Source organism: Colletotrichum navitas, assembly GCF_030913465.1.
Source record: "Colletotrichum navitas strain CBS 125086 chromosome Unknown LY79scaffold_7, whole genome shotgun sequence".
In the NCBI taxonomy this organism is placed as follows: domain Eukaryota; kingdom Fungi; phylum Ascomycota; class Sordariomycetes; order Glomerellales; family Glomerellaceae; genus Colletotrichum; species Colletotrichum navitas.
Window position 1 is genome coordinate 417,300 of NW_026850553.1, and position 12,365 is coordinate 429,664.

A 12,365-nucleotide genomic window follows, 5' to 3' on the forward strand; every position below is an offset into this window, starting at 1 on the left:
CAAATAATGCAACATAGGTGGAAGAAGATATTAAAATGTCGCAGACGCCCTGGATAACAATCGTACGACTTCTGAGCCACATCGTCCGATGCCGGCTCCATACCAGTATTGGCCCTAGACAGCAGCTGGATTCTTAAATTTTTTCAAGACTGGCTTTTTCCTCTTAACCTACCGATCCTTGTCCGCTGAAAGTGTCGAACATAGATGGGCCTTGAAAGCGATCAGATGCACAAAAGCAACCCTGGGAGTCCCCCAGCCAGACGAACCGACTCAACAAGCTCAGGTTCCGTGTTTTCTCCCCCCGCCCGTAGGGTTCGCCCGTCAAACGCATACGTTCGCTCGACGATGGAAATTGTCCTCATCTCCAAGACCGCTCTCTCGTATCCGGTCAACTGCGTTCCAAACAAGGCATGCATGAACCATTGATCTTTCTCGTGCTACGCCAGATAACCATTCAAGACACTGTCTCTCTCTCTCTCTCTCTCTTGCCAAAACGTAATCAAAGAAGCAAGAAACCTACGGCCCGCATCTCAGCCGGTGTCGATACGGGGGCCGGAACCAGCCGAGACGGCTTTGCCATCATCTCCCACGGTGCTCCCTATGTAAATTTCTCCCGGGCCGACCTCAGAGACTCCGAGACCCTCCTACAAGATTCCTATTCGGCCGCCCCCACATGATCTCGCCCGATAATGTGCCTGAAGCATACTTATGTTTCTGATTGCCTTTGCACACGGCCTTTGCTGGGCGGCTGCGAACACCCTACCACCACTCTACGTGTGCTTCACCTTGCGGGAGTGGCGCCGTGCCACAGAGCGCTTGCACACACGAGAAAACAGGCTGTATCTCCATGGTTCAACGACTCGCGGGTACTATACGTTGCGTACATTCTTGGGCCTGTTTTGCTCTCCCGGCAAACTCGCGAGTGTAGAGTGAATGGGCCTTGCTATCGGGCATTCCTCTCGACAACTGACACCGGCTTGGATAACACTGTTGAGCCCAAAGGTTCCATGACTTCGTAGCTCCTCTGCCATTCTGCCCCTCCCTCAAGAAGTAATTGCGCTGCCGCACTGTGCAGGAGTGTCTCCCCGCCTTGGCCTCTGACCGACACATCGGCGCCCTTTCCGGCGAGGAATTCAATCACGGGAGGTCGGGGCGTCCGGCACTGTACAGATCAGGACCGAGTCTCCGTTGTTGTTGATGATGGCGTTCGGGCCGGCGCCGGCGTCAAGAAGCACCTGGGCGACGTCCAGGGGGGCCCGTGAGCGGCGGCCGTAGCAATCCCTTGCCAAAGCGTCGGCCCCGGCGGCAGACATATCGGCCCCAGCCGCAATCGGGAGTCTTGCGGTCTCTCCGCACTGACAGCCGAGTGAGGTGCGGCGAACTCACGAGAGGTCATCCTACTAGAGATACCTGCTTCCGTTACGGATGCGTTCCGCCCTGCGCTCATGGTCACCACTGTTCACTGCTTCATGCAGAGGCCCAGCTCGGACCTCCCGAGGCAGACGGGACAGGTTTGCTGGTTCGGGCAAAATGTGTGTTTGATTCGTGAGGACGCAGATTTCCAAGAGAGAGAGAGAGCGCAAGAAGGCTGCGGAGGGGCAGCATAAGCGGAGCAATCTCTTCATTGGCATTAGGGGTGTGCAGGTCACGGACTCGCCGCCGTACCCTCACCGGTGCGAAGGCACTTCTTTCTCTACGCCGTGTCCGAGTCCTAAGTGCCGGCACCATCGAGCCTGGACTAGCTGGACGACCTGGATGCTAGTCCGAGGAATGTTTTGTATCTACGTAAATTGAAATGGGAGACAGGCGTCGAGTTTTCGTTGGTTTTGCCACCCGCCACGCGAGGAATTCGCGCCAGTCGCCAGATCACGAATAACCTTCTCAATGTCAAACTGGTTCGAGCATTCGACTGCCTCTTGTGAGTTGGACTGCCTCAGCGAAGACCTGGACTTGACGCGAGGCGTAAAACAGCCTACGCAGAAGTCTCGAGGGGCAAACTTGTGGACCGGAGCGCGGAGGAAAGTCCGAACCTGCGAGGGAAACACATCAGAGAGCGATCGACCAGAGCGACCGCCCCCTTAACCGAAGACCGCCTGAGGTGATGTTCGGCGGATGCTCTCGCCGAGCAGGCCGGCAGCCCGTGGTGCTTGTCGTCGTCGGATGTCGTTGGATCCCGACATCCGACGACGGGAGCTCACGAGCCGACCCCCCTCCCCTCCAGAGAGGACGGGCAAGCATCCGATCAGTCTTGGACGAACGGAGAGCCGGCCGGCAGGGTTGCTTAATCTCCAGAACAGATGACGCTGATGTTGGGGAAACCCCGGGGATCGGAGGCACTTGTCTGAAAATAACAACCCCGGCGTGGTTTCGAAACCAGGCGACCGACCATCTGTAGAAGGCAGCTGGAAGTAACGATCCAAGAGGGTGTGTCTGTGACGCAACCATGTTTCATTCCGTCTTAGCCAAAGAGGCAACACACGCTGCTTCGAGGGCTGGGGGAAAGCCGTCGCAAGTAATGCCATCGCCGCGTCACCGGAAAGGGGGGCAGTCAACGAGATAGCCCGGTTGGCAGCTGGAGCGGTGGCGACTGGCGAATACGTGGAGTTGAACGTTTTATCCCACGGGGGGTGAGGATGATGCCTCCCGTTCGAGCTTTTTCATCCCGTCTGTAACTGGTCTGCTCTTTGACTCGAAAGCCATGTGGCTTTCGAGTCAATACGCATAACGAGCAGCTCTTCAACGCAGGACGGCCCACTCTTGGAACGGTATATAGCACCGGCCCAGCTCCGAAACTGGCCGGGCACGCCGGGCTCTGCAACCATCTGCTGTCTCGATTTCCGTCTCTCGCCGGGCAGTCGCAGGCAGGCAGGCAGGCAGGGTGAATGGCGGCAGAAGGAGATCTAGTTAACACGAGACTCTTTGGACCGGATACCCACGCACGCACGCACGCACTTGGCCCTCAGGAATGCCAGCTGGCTTGGGGCCCTGGGGCTTTCGGGGTTGTCCATGTCTCGTTTCCTCTCACGGCCCCTGACGGGAAAACTGTATTGGAAAGGCGGGGAGGGCATACACACACACACACACACGCGAGAGAGAGCGAACGCCGATAAGCACAAGGCCGAGAGAGACTTCAGACGTCTCATGCGTTGGCGGCGCACACAGCGCGGGACGAATATGTAGTGTGCCTCTTCTCGCTTTCTCGGCACGCACCTATTCTTCATGGTACGACCGACCACGCCGCACTCCGCGAGTAATTCCCATTTGAAAAGTCAGTGTCACGAAGCAAAAAAAAAAAAAAAAAAAAAAAAAAGGTCTAGGAGAAGAGATGGAGAGGGGGTGGGGGGGGCGAGGGTTAGGGAGGCGAGACGGAACGATACACCCATTGGTAAGAGGTTTACCGGTAACCCAAGAGAGTTTGCGCTTTTCTCTGTGGCGTGAGCCAAAGCTTCTGCCCCTCTACAGCTTCTTATTTTGAGACAAACGAGACAAGTTCGGACACACACACACCAGAACAAGGTTAAAGCCTGCCTCATGTCCTCGCCCTTTCGCGACATGGCCGTTCGACCGAACGTTTGTGACTCGGCCTCACAAGCAACGACCCGGTTCTGGACAGATTCCTGTTGTTTCAACCGCCCAAGTCCGTACCGGGAAGGAGGAGCAACAGCCACGGCCACGGCCACGGCCACGGCCACGGAGCTCCGCTATCGCCGAAAAAGGGGGGGAGGGGAGGGTTTGGGGTTTGGGGTTTGAGATTATGGACTTAAATGGTCTTTTGGTATACCTAGTCTAATAGGAGAGGGGGTGGGAAGAAGAAAAGAAAAAGAAAAAGAAAGGTTTTGTGTTTATCTGTTGGAGAACAGGTAACGTCCACCCGGTCGTCAGCCTTTTTCTCTCAGCCTTTGTTTCTCTCCCCTTCCCGTGAAACACTGCGTCTCTGGCTGCGATGCCGCTACCCGGCAGAGACCAACCGATGCTGAGACATTAAGCTTCCAATGTTTAAGGAAATAGTTCGCCACGGTCAAAGTCGCATGCCTGAAAGTAAAATAGACCAAGAATACCAGCCACGCGCCGGGTGAGTTCCGGTGTCATGCTACGTCGAAGGCTGCGTGGAAACATGTTTCTGGCCCCTCCTCCCCCAGCCTCAGATGTTTAAAATATGTTTGTAACTTGACTATAATAAAAACACTAAAAAACTGAAAGTCAGGGCTGAGCTTGATCGGTTTCAGAGAGACATTGTGTAAACGAGACTCAGGAACGGCGCCAAGGATGTATCCTTGGTCGCGGAAGGGTTCACACAGCAGTATTGTATAGCACTGGCAAATATTCGTTGGGTGCCGATAGAAAGAGAGTCAAAGAGTGGGAGGGAGAGAAAAAGAGAGAGACAGAGAGGAAGGCTGTTCCAACTACAGCCATGAGAGCAACATCAGATGGTTACAAGGACCGTTGACTCTTTATGCCGCAAGGCATGCCTACTCTTATTCACGATGCCGATGAAGCGGCCGAGAGGCCCGGCAGCAACACACACACACACAGAACATGATGGCATGTTCGGTGTGGGTACGTATGCCCTCCTCGAAGCGGCGTTGTTTGAATACATAGGCGGCCTGGGCCATTGTTTGCTTGCTTCGCGTATGACTCTCGGGGTGTCTCGATAGCATTGCAGCAGGCTGTGCTACCATGACGAGACTGCCTGAGGTTTCGATGAGGCAGGGCAGCCAGGCCTGAGAAATACGAGCTTGCAAGATGGTTGGAGCAGGAGAGCTGGCGGAGGACTATCCGGGACATGTCGCCCAACGGGACACAGCAGGCTGGATATGGGACCACCCCAGCAGCTCTTGCTCGTCCAGGGAAATCGGCAGTGACCTTTCTTTCTGTGCTCTGCATCATGTTACGCGAAATCACCATTTCACCTGGGGAGCGTGCGAGCCCCGAGGCGGCAGGAGAGACGATGGATGATGGAGGATCGAGATGGTGTTGTCGAGAGATATACAACCGGCACAGCTTCTGGACCAAGGTAGTCTGATGGTGTGGCCGGCCGTTGCCTTTCCGGTGCTTGGTTAAAGTGAGTGCGCGCTCGACACAACCGGTTGATGGTCGCGTGCAATCGAGTGACCCGTTTTCCCTTGGGTGCTATGTCTCACACTGTTGGGGGTGGGAGGTGGGGAGCGGATGGGTTTAACCACGACTCGGTTACCACACACACGTTGCATTGTCGTTAGTTCGACGCCCAGTTAAAGGAGTGTTCTTCGGGGAGCGCCTCGTGGCGGGATGGAGCAGCCTTGCGGTCTACTGGCAGAACAGGGACTGTGATGGGCCAGATCAGTACATGATAGTCAGTCAGGAGGCGCATGTAGGGAGCAATGGCGGGCGTCGACTGACTGTGCCTCGTGGTGCCTGGCTAGGTACCTTGGCTTCCCAATCCTCGCGGCTCGATACAGCGGATAAGGGTGTTTGCTTTCCTCAGCTTGCCAGGATGGCGCAAATGCATGCGTTCTGCGAAAAACCTAGCATGTCGTCGTCCACTCCCTCCGATGCCGTTAGTGGTGTGCAGCGTCGCCTGGGGCGTCGAACACTCACGTCGGACTTTGCTTGGCGCCCTGGTTTCATGCCTTGACATAGATGGTAGGTGTGTGTGTGTGTGTGTGTGTGTGCCGCGGACGGGCAGGCCAACCGGGCGGTAGGTGTGAAGATGTCATTCATCAGCTGGCCCTCTGAACAACATGCAAGGACTGAGGGCGAGTGATTTGGAGGCGGTCTTGGGAAGGGGACGAAAGCACTTGTGTTGAGCCGAAGTCGGCGTGTCTATGGCCATGGCGACCCGATCACGTATCACGTATCAGGTGTATGTATGTATGTATGAAGGCGTGGTCGCCGGCAGGCGGTTGGATTATGAGACGACGACGACGATGACGAGGAGGAGGATAACCATCAACGACTCTGCAGCACGGGCCACGGGAATAAGTCGCGCGTAAGGCAAAGCAACGATCTGCCCGGCACAACTGGGCGGCCGCCGGATGTGGTCCGGGACGGTTTTGTGCAGTGAATTGCAGCGCGGGATTGAGCATCGGATCATGGGAGTGGGTCCAGATTGCTCTCGCTTGAGGGGAAGGTCGCATCTGAGGTACCTACCCATAGTAGATACCTGCCTGTAGATGGCTAGGTATCCGTAGCAGGGTAGTATATATAAATGGGAAGGAGGCAAGGAGCGTAAGCGAAGGGACGCAGGTACAGTGCCGGCACTGTCCTCTCGGCTGGGACGCGGGCAAACCTCATCAAGGAAAGAGCTGGAGGATTGGGCAAATGGAAAGGGCGTTTTCTGATTGGCAAGGAGTGGGGCCCAGACTAGGATCAGGGGGACGGTGACAGATGGGGCCGGGTGGAGTGGAGGCAGGCGCAACATCGGACACAAGGTCATGGGTCGCGAATAAGGCGCGGCAGGGTCAAGGGCACTTGAGGTGCGGTGAATGAGCCAGCCAGAGGGCGCGACCAACCCGTCGCTTTCGTCCCTGTTTGAGTCTGGCGCCGGGCGAGACGATGGGAGCGGGTTCCTGTGGCGCGCAATCGTTACACTACTGTACAATCAATCGCTCCCTCCATGGGCATGGTTGTGTACGGAGTGATCGTATGTATGTATGTACATATGTATGTATGTATGGGTGATGGGTGGACTCAGGACGGGAGGTCGTGCTCGTAGTGGACTGGCGCAATCGTCCGCGGCCGGCTAGAATTCTACCCTGTAGTTTGGAGGAGGAGGACGACGCTCAGACCGCCGGGTGAGCGACGTTTGTACTGTACATGCATCCGTCTTAGTCGTGTTCTGGATATTTACCTGGGTAGGTATACAGAGAGAAACGGAGAGAGAGAGGGAGAGAGCCCTGGACTCGACAGAATTCGAGCAAGGAGCTTTATTCCCAACAGGCACACTCGGTGAGTGAGAACGATGGTTTTGTTTGCGTGAGTAGTAGTAACAGCAAGCAAAATAAATAAATAAAAATAAAAATAAAAAAACCCCGGAACCTCGCGACAAGCCCGCCCTTCCAGGGATATTTGCAGGCTCCCAGGTCCATGGCCAGCAAACCTTGTGGATGGATGCCTTGGGCTGGCGGCGGGGAGAGACGGCAGCTTGGTACGAAACACTCACTACTTTATCCGTACTCTACGGAGGTACGGATACAAGGGTACACAATAGTGGTATTCGCTGGTCGTCACAGACCCCGTATGCAATACGGCCCTCACTGGCTTATCTATGGGAGAGGGGACGGGATCCCCGAGTTTTCCAATGGGTATGGTCGTATGTTATCCGTACACTACTCTACCCGGACTTGCGCTGCGATACGACACTGCCCGAGTGCCGTAGGCAATGGAGCACACGTCTGGTTAATCTGGACGATGCAGGGCGCTCTGCTCCGTCCATCTCTGACTCGGGTTGTGGCTCAAACATCAACAGCACGCATCGTGTCGCGCATCCGCCTCGCCAATGGGAGACGACGCCTTGGGATGGCAGTTACCCGATGTTATGGATTGCATAATCAATCAAGCCCGGTCGACCCAGGCAGGAAGGACATGCCCGAGGCGCCTCTGCCCTCCCCTCTCGCGCTCTTGCTCTCTCTTTGGCCACTCGCCTCATCTCACTCGACTCCCGAATCTACGGGACTGGACACGGTGGATGAACAAAGCGCGGGCCCCCCTCCTCCACCCCTTTGCCCTTCCCACTTGGGGAAAAGGAAAAAAGGAAAAAAAAAAAAAAAAAGAAAGAAACAAGGATCCATGTCTATGGCACTGGGAGTGGCGAAGCAATTCAGCCCCACCCAACACCATCTACCGTATCCACTCGCTAGATTCACAAACCGCACTGATCACGGGCTGCTGGATAGGGGCTAGCGGACTGGCAGAAACAGGGATCTAGAAGTGGCAAATGCAGGGGTTAGTCAACGTTAGCAGCAAGTTAGGTGGCAAGGGTTAGGGTTGGATGGGTGGGTGGGTGGCTAAGCTGGTTGACCGCCTTGCAAGATAGGCTTAGTGGGTGATCCGTGCGGTTTGTGAACCTAGCGAGTGTATACGGTAGCCCTTTTCGGGCCTTCGGTCGGTCTCTCCCTGGAGCAACAACTCATTCATTCCCTTCCTTCTTTCTGCCTCCACTACCCTGTACCTACCACCTACCTGTATGTGTCGGTAGGCATGTTGGGGTAGGGGATGGATGTCTCTCTCTCACAAGACAACAGAATGCTTCGCTTCAGTTTACCGGCCCGAGAGTTGTCGTACTGTAGTGTACCTAGTGTAGTGTAGTGTATTGTAGTGTAGTGTAGTGTAGTGTGGTGTGGTGTGGTGTACTGTGCTGTACTTACTGTACGTAGTGCAACGACGCAACCCGATGACTTCCTGCGTACCGAAAACGCGGTAAGTTCATGCCCTTACTTACTTACCAAACACCCGACACCATGGACGTTGGGAGCGCCGACCACCAGACTAGCGGCCGCTCTCAAATGCATTGCCATTCATTCCCTCATCTCAGCCCTCCCTCTTCAAAGCGCCGCCCCGGTCGAAACTCGACAAAGACGGGACGAATCCGTCATCTTGGCTTGGCAACTCAAAAATCTGAACACATTTCGGTCCCGACGAACCCACTTCGTGCCCGCCTGCCAAACAATGCCTGTTTGCACCTTTTGCTCGTTGCTTCCCCCCCCCTTCAGGCTCTGCTGCAGACACGCGTGTAACTAAAACCGTCTGCGGTGGTGATAACTTTATCGAGCAGCAGAAAGACGTGTAGATTACCACGACCATGACCATGACCATGACCATGATGGCCTTTGCCTTCCAACCAACTACCCAAGGTGGACAAGCTCGAACACGGACGCTGGCGGCTCGCGCATTCAGCTAGCGCAGCAGTTATTGCCTCGGCCGTTCGGCTCCTAGGTGCCAAGTGCAAGCCTTGGCACCGGTTGTGCACTGCAACCTGCGCGCCGCATTCAATGACGCCGTATGTGTAGGTACTGCTACACTAATGCTCGGGCCTTGGTCTCCATCTCATTCGACGTGGGCAAGATCAGCTCCACCCCACCACCACCCCTTGTTTTTTCCGGCGTCTGTTCTGTTCTGCTCTGCTCTTGACAGACAGTAGGCAGTCCACCGTATCTGACACGGTGTATATAGTGTAGCAAGTAAGTATGGTTCGATCTGCCCCTTTGCCCAAATTACCCATCCCCCACAGTCCACCGTTCACAGTCCCCGTGGGCCATGACCCCGACCATTATGGATTGGACGCCTCGTCCGCCAATACCAATAAAATAAATCTCCTCGGCGGGGCCTAGGGGACTCGGTAGATGCTGATCACTCGGAAGTGCCCTTGGTTAGCGCTTCAACACCTTTTGGATGCCGACGGCTTCTTTCCACCCATCTCGTATGCTTATTTCTCGTCTTTCCACGAAGTCCCAGCCAGGACAGCCTGCGTGCGTAGCAACACCACGAAACACGCTCTCGGGAATAACGCGCAAGTGGGGAACGGCGTTTCTGCGGATGCCTTTCGGCTTATTGTGGGGGCCTTTAGTTGTGTCCTTCGCCGCAAATCCTCTTCCACGCCCATCTCGGACGTTGCAGCCCATCCACCAGGCCGGGTCGTTGCCATCACCTTCTTTGAGAATAAAACAAGAGTAAGAAAAAAATAAAATAAAATAAAAATAAACCCAGCCAATGCGCCAAGACCAGGAATGGTTGCTCGGGTGCTACGGCGGTTTTCTGGGGCCGACAGAGAGAGTTTTCCAAAAACTTTGGCCGACCCAAGCTCAATCTGAAGCACGCAGCAAGACATGACGTCCGGTGCTGGGTTTTGGGGCCATTCCGGGGGGACAGCGTTCGATGGGACGAAATCCTCTGTGGAGCCACGAACCACGATGTATTATCCGAATTCAGAACCGTCAGTGTGCTGGCCGGGAACGAAGCAAATGACGACCAACCTATGCCCCTAGGGGTCGACACTTTACGAAACGCCCGCTTCAACCACCATCGTTCGACCTGTCCCACTCAGCCGGGATAGGGCGGGGGGGAGGGAGATATGGGTATGCGCTCCGACGGTGGGCCTTCGGGCATATGCCAGAGACCATCGTCTGATTTGAGGTCTGTTATATCCGTACAGGCTAGCTGCTGGCTCGCTCGTAGTATGTGCACGCAGCGTGAGTGAGCGGAGGGCGGCAAGGGCTTGAGATGCCGTGAAATGAGGCCTAGGGTACCTCATGCGATGCACCTGGATCGCGTCGGATATCCAAGCCTCTCTCATCGATGTGCTGGCCGAGCGCGTAACACAACGGCACGACACAGCTTCCTGGCGGGGTTGAGCTCGGCCGGCGACTTGACAGACGGGACGATATCGTGCGATGGCAGAGAAGACTGGCGAGTCCGGGGTAGTCAGTCAGTCAGTCAGTCACTTTTGTCTTTTACTTGCCGTCTGCATTGCATGGGGGGAAAAAAGCGGCAAAAACGCTCGCACACGTCTCGTCTCGCCTTGGTGCACCAGAAGCATTGGTGGCCGGGCTGTGTGTGTGTGTGTGTGTGTGTGTGTGTGTTTTCAAGGGCGGCTGCTGACCCGGCTGCTGCTGCTGCAGCTGCATCAATGGAAGCGATGCTGTCCTGTCTGTCTGTCTGTCTGTCTGTCTGTCGAGGCCACTGCAACGTAAAGTCTCGCGGGCGCGGCGTACGTGGAATGTCTCACCATGACGGGCGTATTTTTTGCAGCACCGGTGGGTGGTGCACACCGTGGTCGGTCTGCGCGACGTGAAAAGGCCATTCATCCTCCACCAATATCACCACGGCGTATCTCATCGCGCAAGAGAGGCGAGCAAGCGGGCAAGCAAGCAAACAAGCAAGGCAAGGTAGGGAAGGCAAGGCAATCACATGGGGGGCCTCGTTAGCATCGAAAGAGACGGGTACCCCCCTCCCTCTCGCGCACTGTAGTCGCGACCCAAGTGACAGGGCCCCTCGATGCATACTGAGCGCCTCCCATTGGTTGTGTTTTACAGATCCTGGCATCTCCGGCTTGGGTGAGCATCTGGGCACGAACCAGGGAAGGCCCGCGTTGGGACAAGCATGGGTGGACGGCAACGACTGGGACGGTCCATGGTTTAGGATTGGCTTGTTCGGCTCTTTGGTGGATACCTACCCATGGAGGGGGGATAAAGGTGACAAATGACAGACCCGGAGACCATTGCTCTGGGGAGGGGGGGGGACATCGCGCCGCGAGAGCGACGACACAATGGGCCAAGTAGGCTGTGCGTGGCTGCATCGAGGTCGTACGTGCGTCCGTCCTGCGAGGAAGGGAGGGGAGGGGGGTTCGACGGCACACCTGCACCTGCACCACCCTAGCGACTGAAAGCCGCAATGGAAACAGCGCCTTACAGTAGCTGCAGATGCATCCTTGAATTGGGTGGGCGGGTTTGGCGGGTTTAGGCCGGGCTCGAGGTAGCTAAGCGAAAGGAAAGAGGAAGAAGGCTCACTCAATTTTCTTCTTTTCTTTCTTATTCTTTTTTTTTCCCCTTCTTTTTCTTCAGACCCGACCTGTCAGATTGTTCGGGTGAGGCTGTTCGGGGAAGACTGGTCATGCGATGACTGAGTTGAAGGCGCAAGAGTCGGTTCTATTGACTGGACCCGACCAGACGGATGTCTTTAGAGCCATGAAAACCATGGCGGCGGGCTCTCTCTCTCTCTCTCTCTTTCGTACGCAGGCTTCGCCCACAGTCGCAATCACAGTGCCCAGTGACGGCTTCTCAGATCGAACCCGAGACTCCGGCTCGTTATGCGTCCTTGGGCTGGCACTGCACTGACCGTTTTTTTCATTTGACACGGGGAAAAAAAGGAAAAAGAAAAAAAAAGGGGGGGGGGGGGGGGGCAAGCAACAAAAGGTAAGGGATTACGGGGAGAAAAAAAAAACCAAAAAACCACTGCCCTGCCACGGGGACAGTCCTAGAAACTCTAATGGTGCGCGCGCACGCTGCCTCGAACCGCTACGCTGGGAAGGATGATGAGTGATGATCACTGACGATCGCCCAAAGCGTCCCCTCTCCCCTATGTCTGTCTACCTGCATAGATAAGCGTAGCAACCTTTTTCAATGAAATGTCCGTGATACCGTATCCCTCCGCCGCTCCCAGTCTAGCGCCGATGGTTGGTCGCGCGCTCGCGCTGCTTGAAGGCTGCCTGCCGGCCAGCCATTGCCTTGCGAAGCAGAGAAAGTATACCGGTAGTATAGATGAGCACCCGACGCACCGTCACTCACACACTCTCTCGCTTCTAGCCAGCAGGATGCGTGCTGACTAACGCAATCTGCAGATCGTCCCCCAGCACAAACATCCTCGGGTTCGACACGCCAGCAAAAGAACCC

General features: G+C 55.7%; 1 protein-coding gene across 1 annotated transcript; it reads right to left on the reverse strand.

Annotated features, from left to right (window-relative positions):
* Positions 1-9,889: 9,889 nt before the first annotated feature.
* On the reverse strand, positions 9,890-11,111 carry LY79DRAFT_353370 (uncharacterized protein). Its single transcript, XM_060552663.1, has 2 exons — positions 10,577-11,111; positions 9,890-10,380 (listed from the first exon to the last, which is right to left on the reverse strand). The coding sequence occupies exons 1-2, from the start codon at positions 10,779-10,781 to the stop codon at positions 9,974-9,976; spliced, it is 612 nt and encodes a 203-aa protein (XP_060418460.1). The 5' UTR covers positions 10,782-11,111; the 3' UTR covers positions 9,890-9,973.
* Between the last annotated feature and the right edge of the window lie 1,254 nt (positions 11,112-12,365).

Excerpts from the sequence above, each read along its gene's own strand:
- LY79DRAFT_353370 (XM_060552663.1), bottom strand. The coding sequence starts at position 10,781 with ATGAATGGCCTTTTCACGTCGCGCAGACCGACCACGGTGTGCACCACC. Across the intron at positions 10,381-10,576 it reads GCTGCAGCAGCAGCAGCCGG|TCTTCTCTGCCATCGCACGA; the intron begins GTCAGCAGCCGC and ends CGGACTCGCCAG.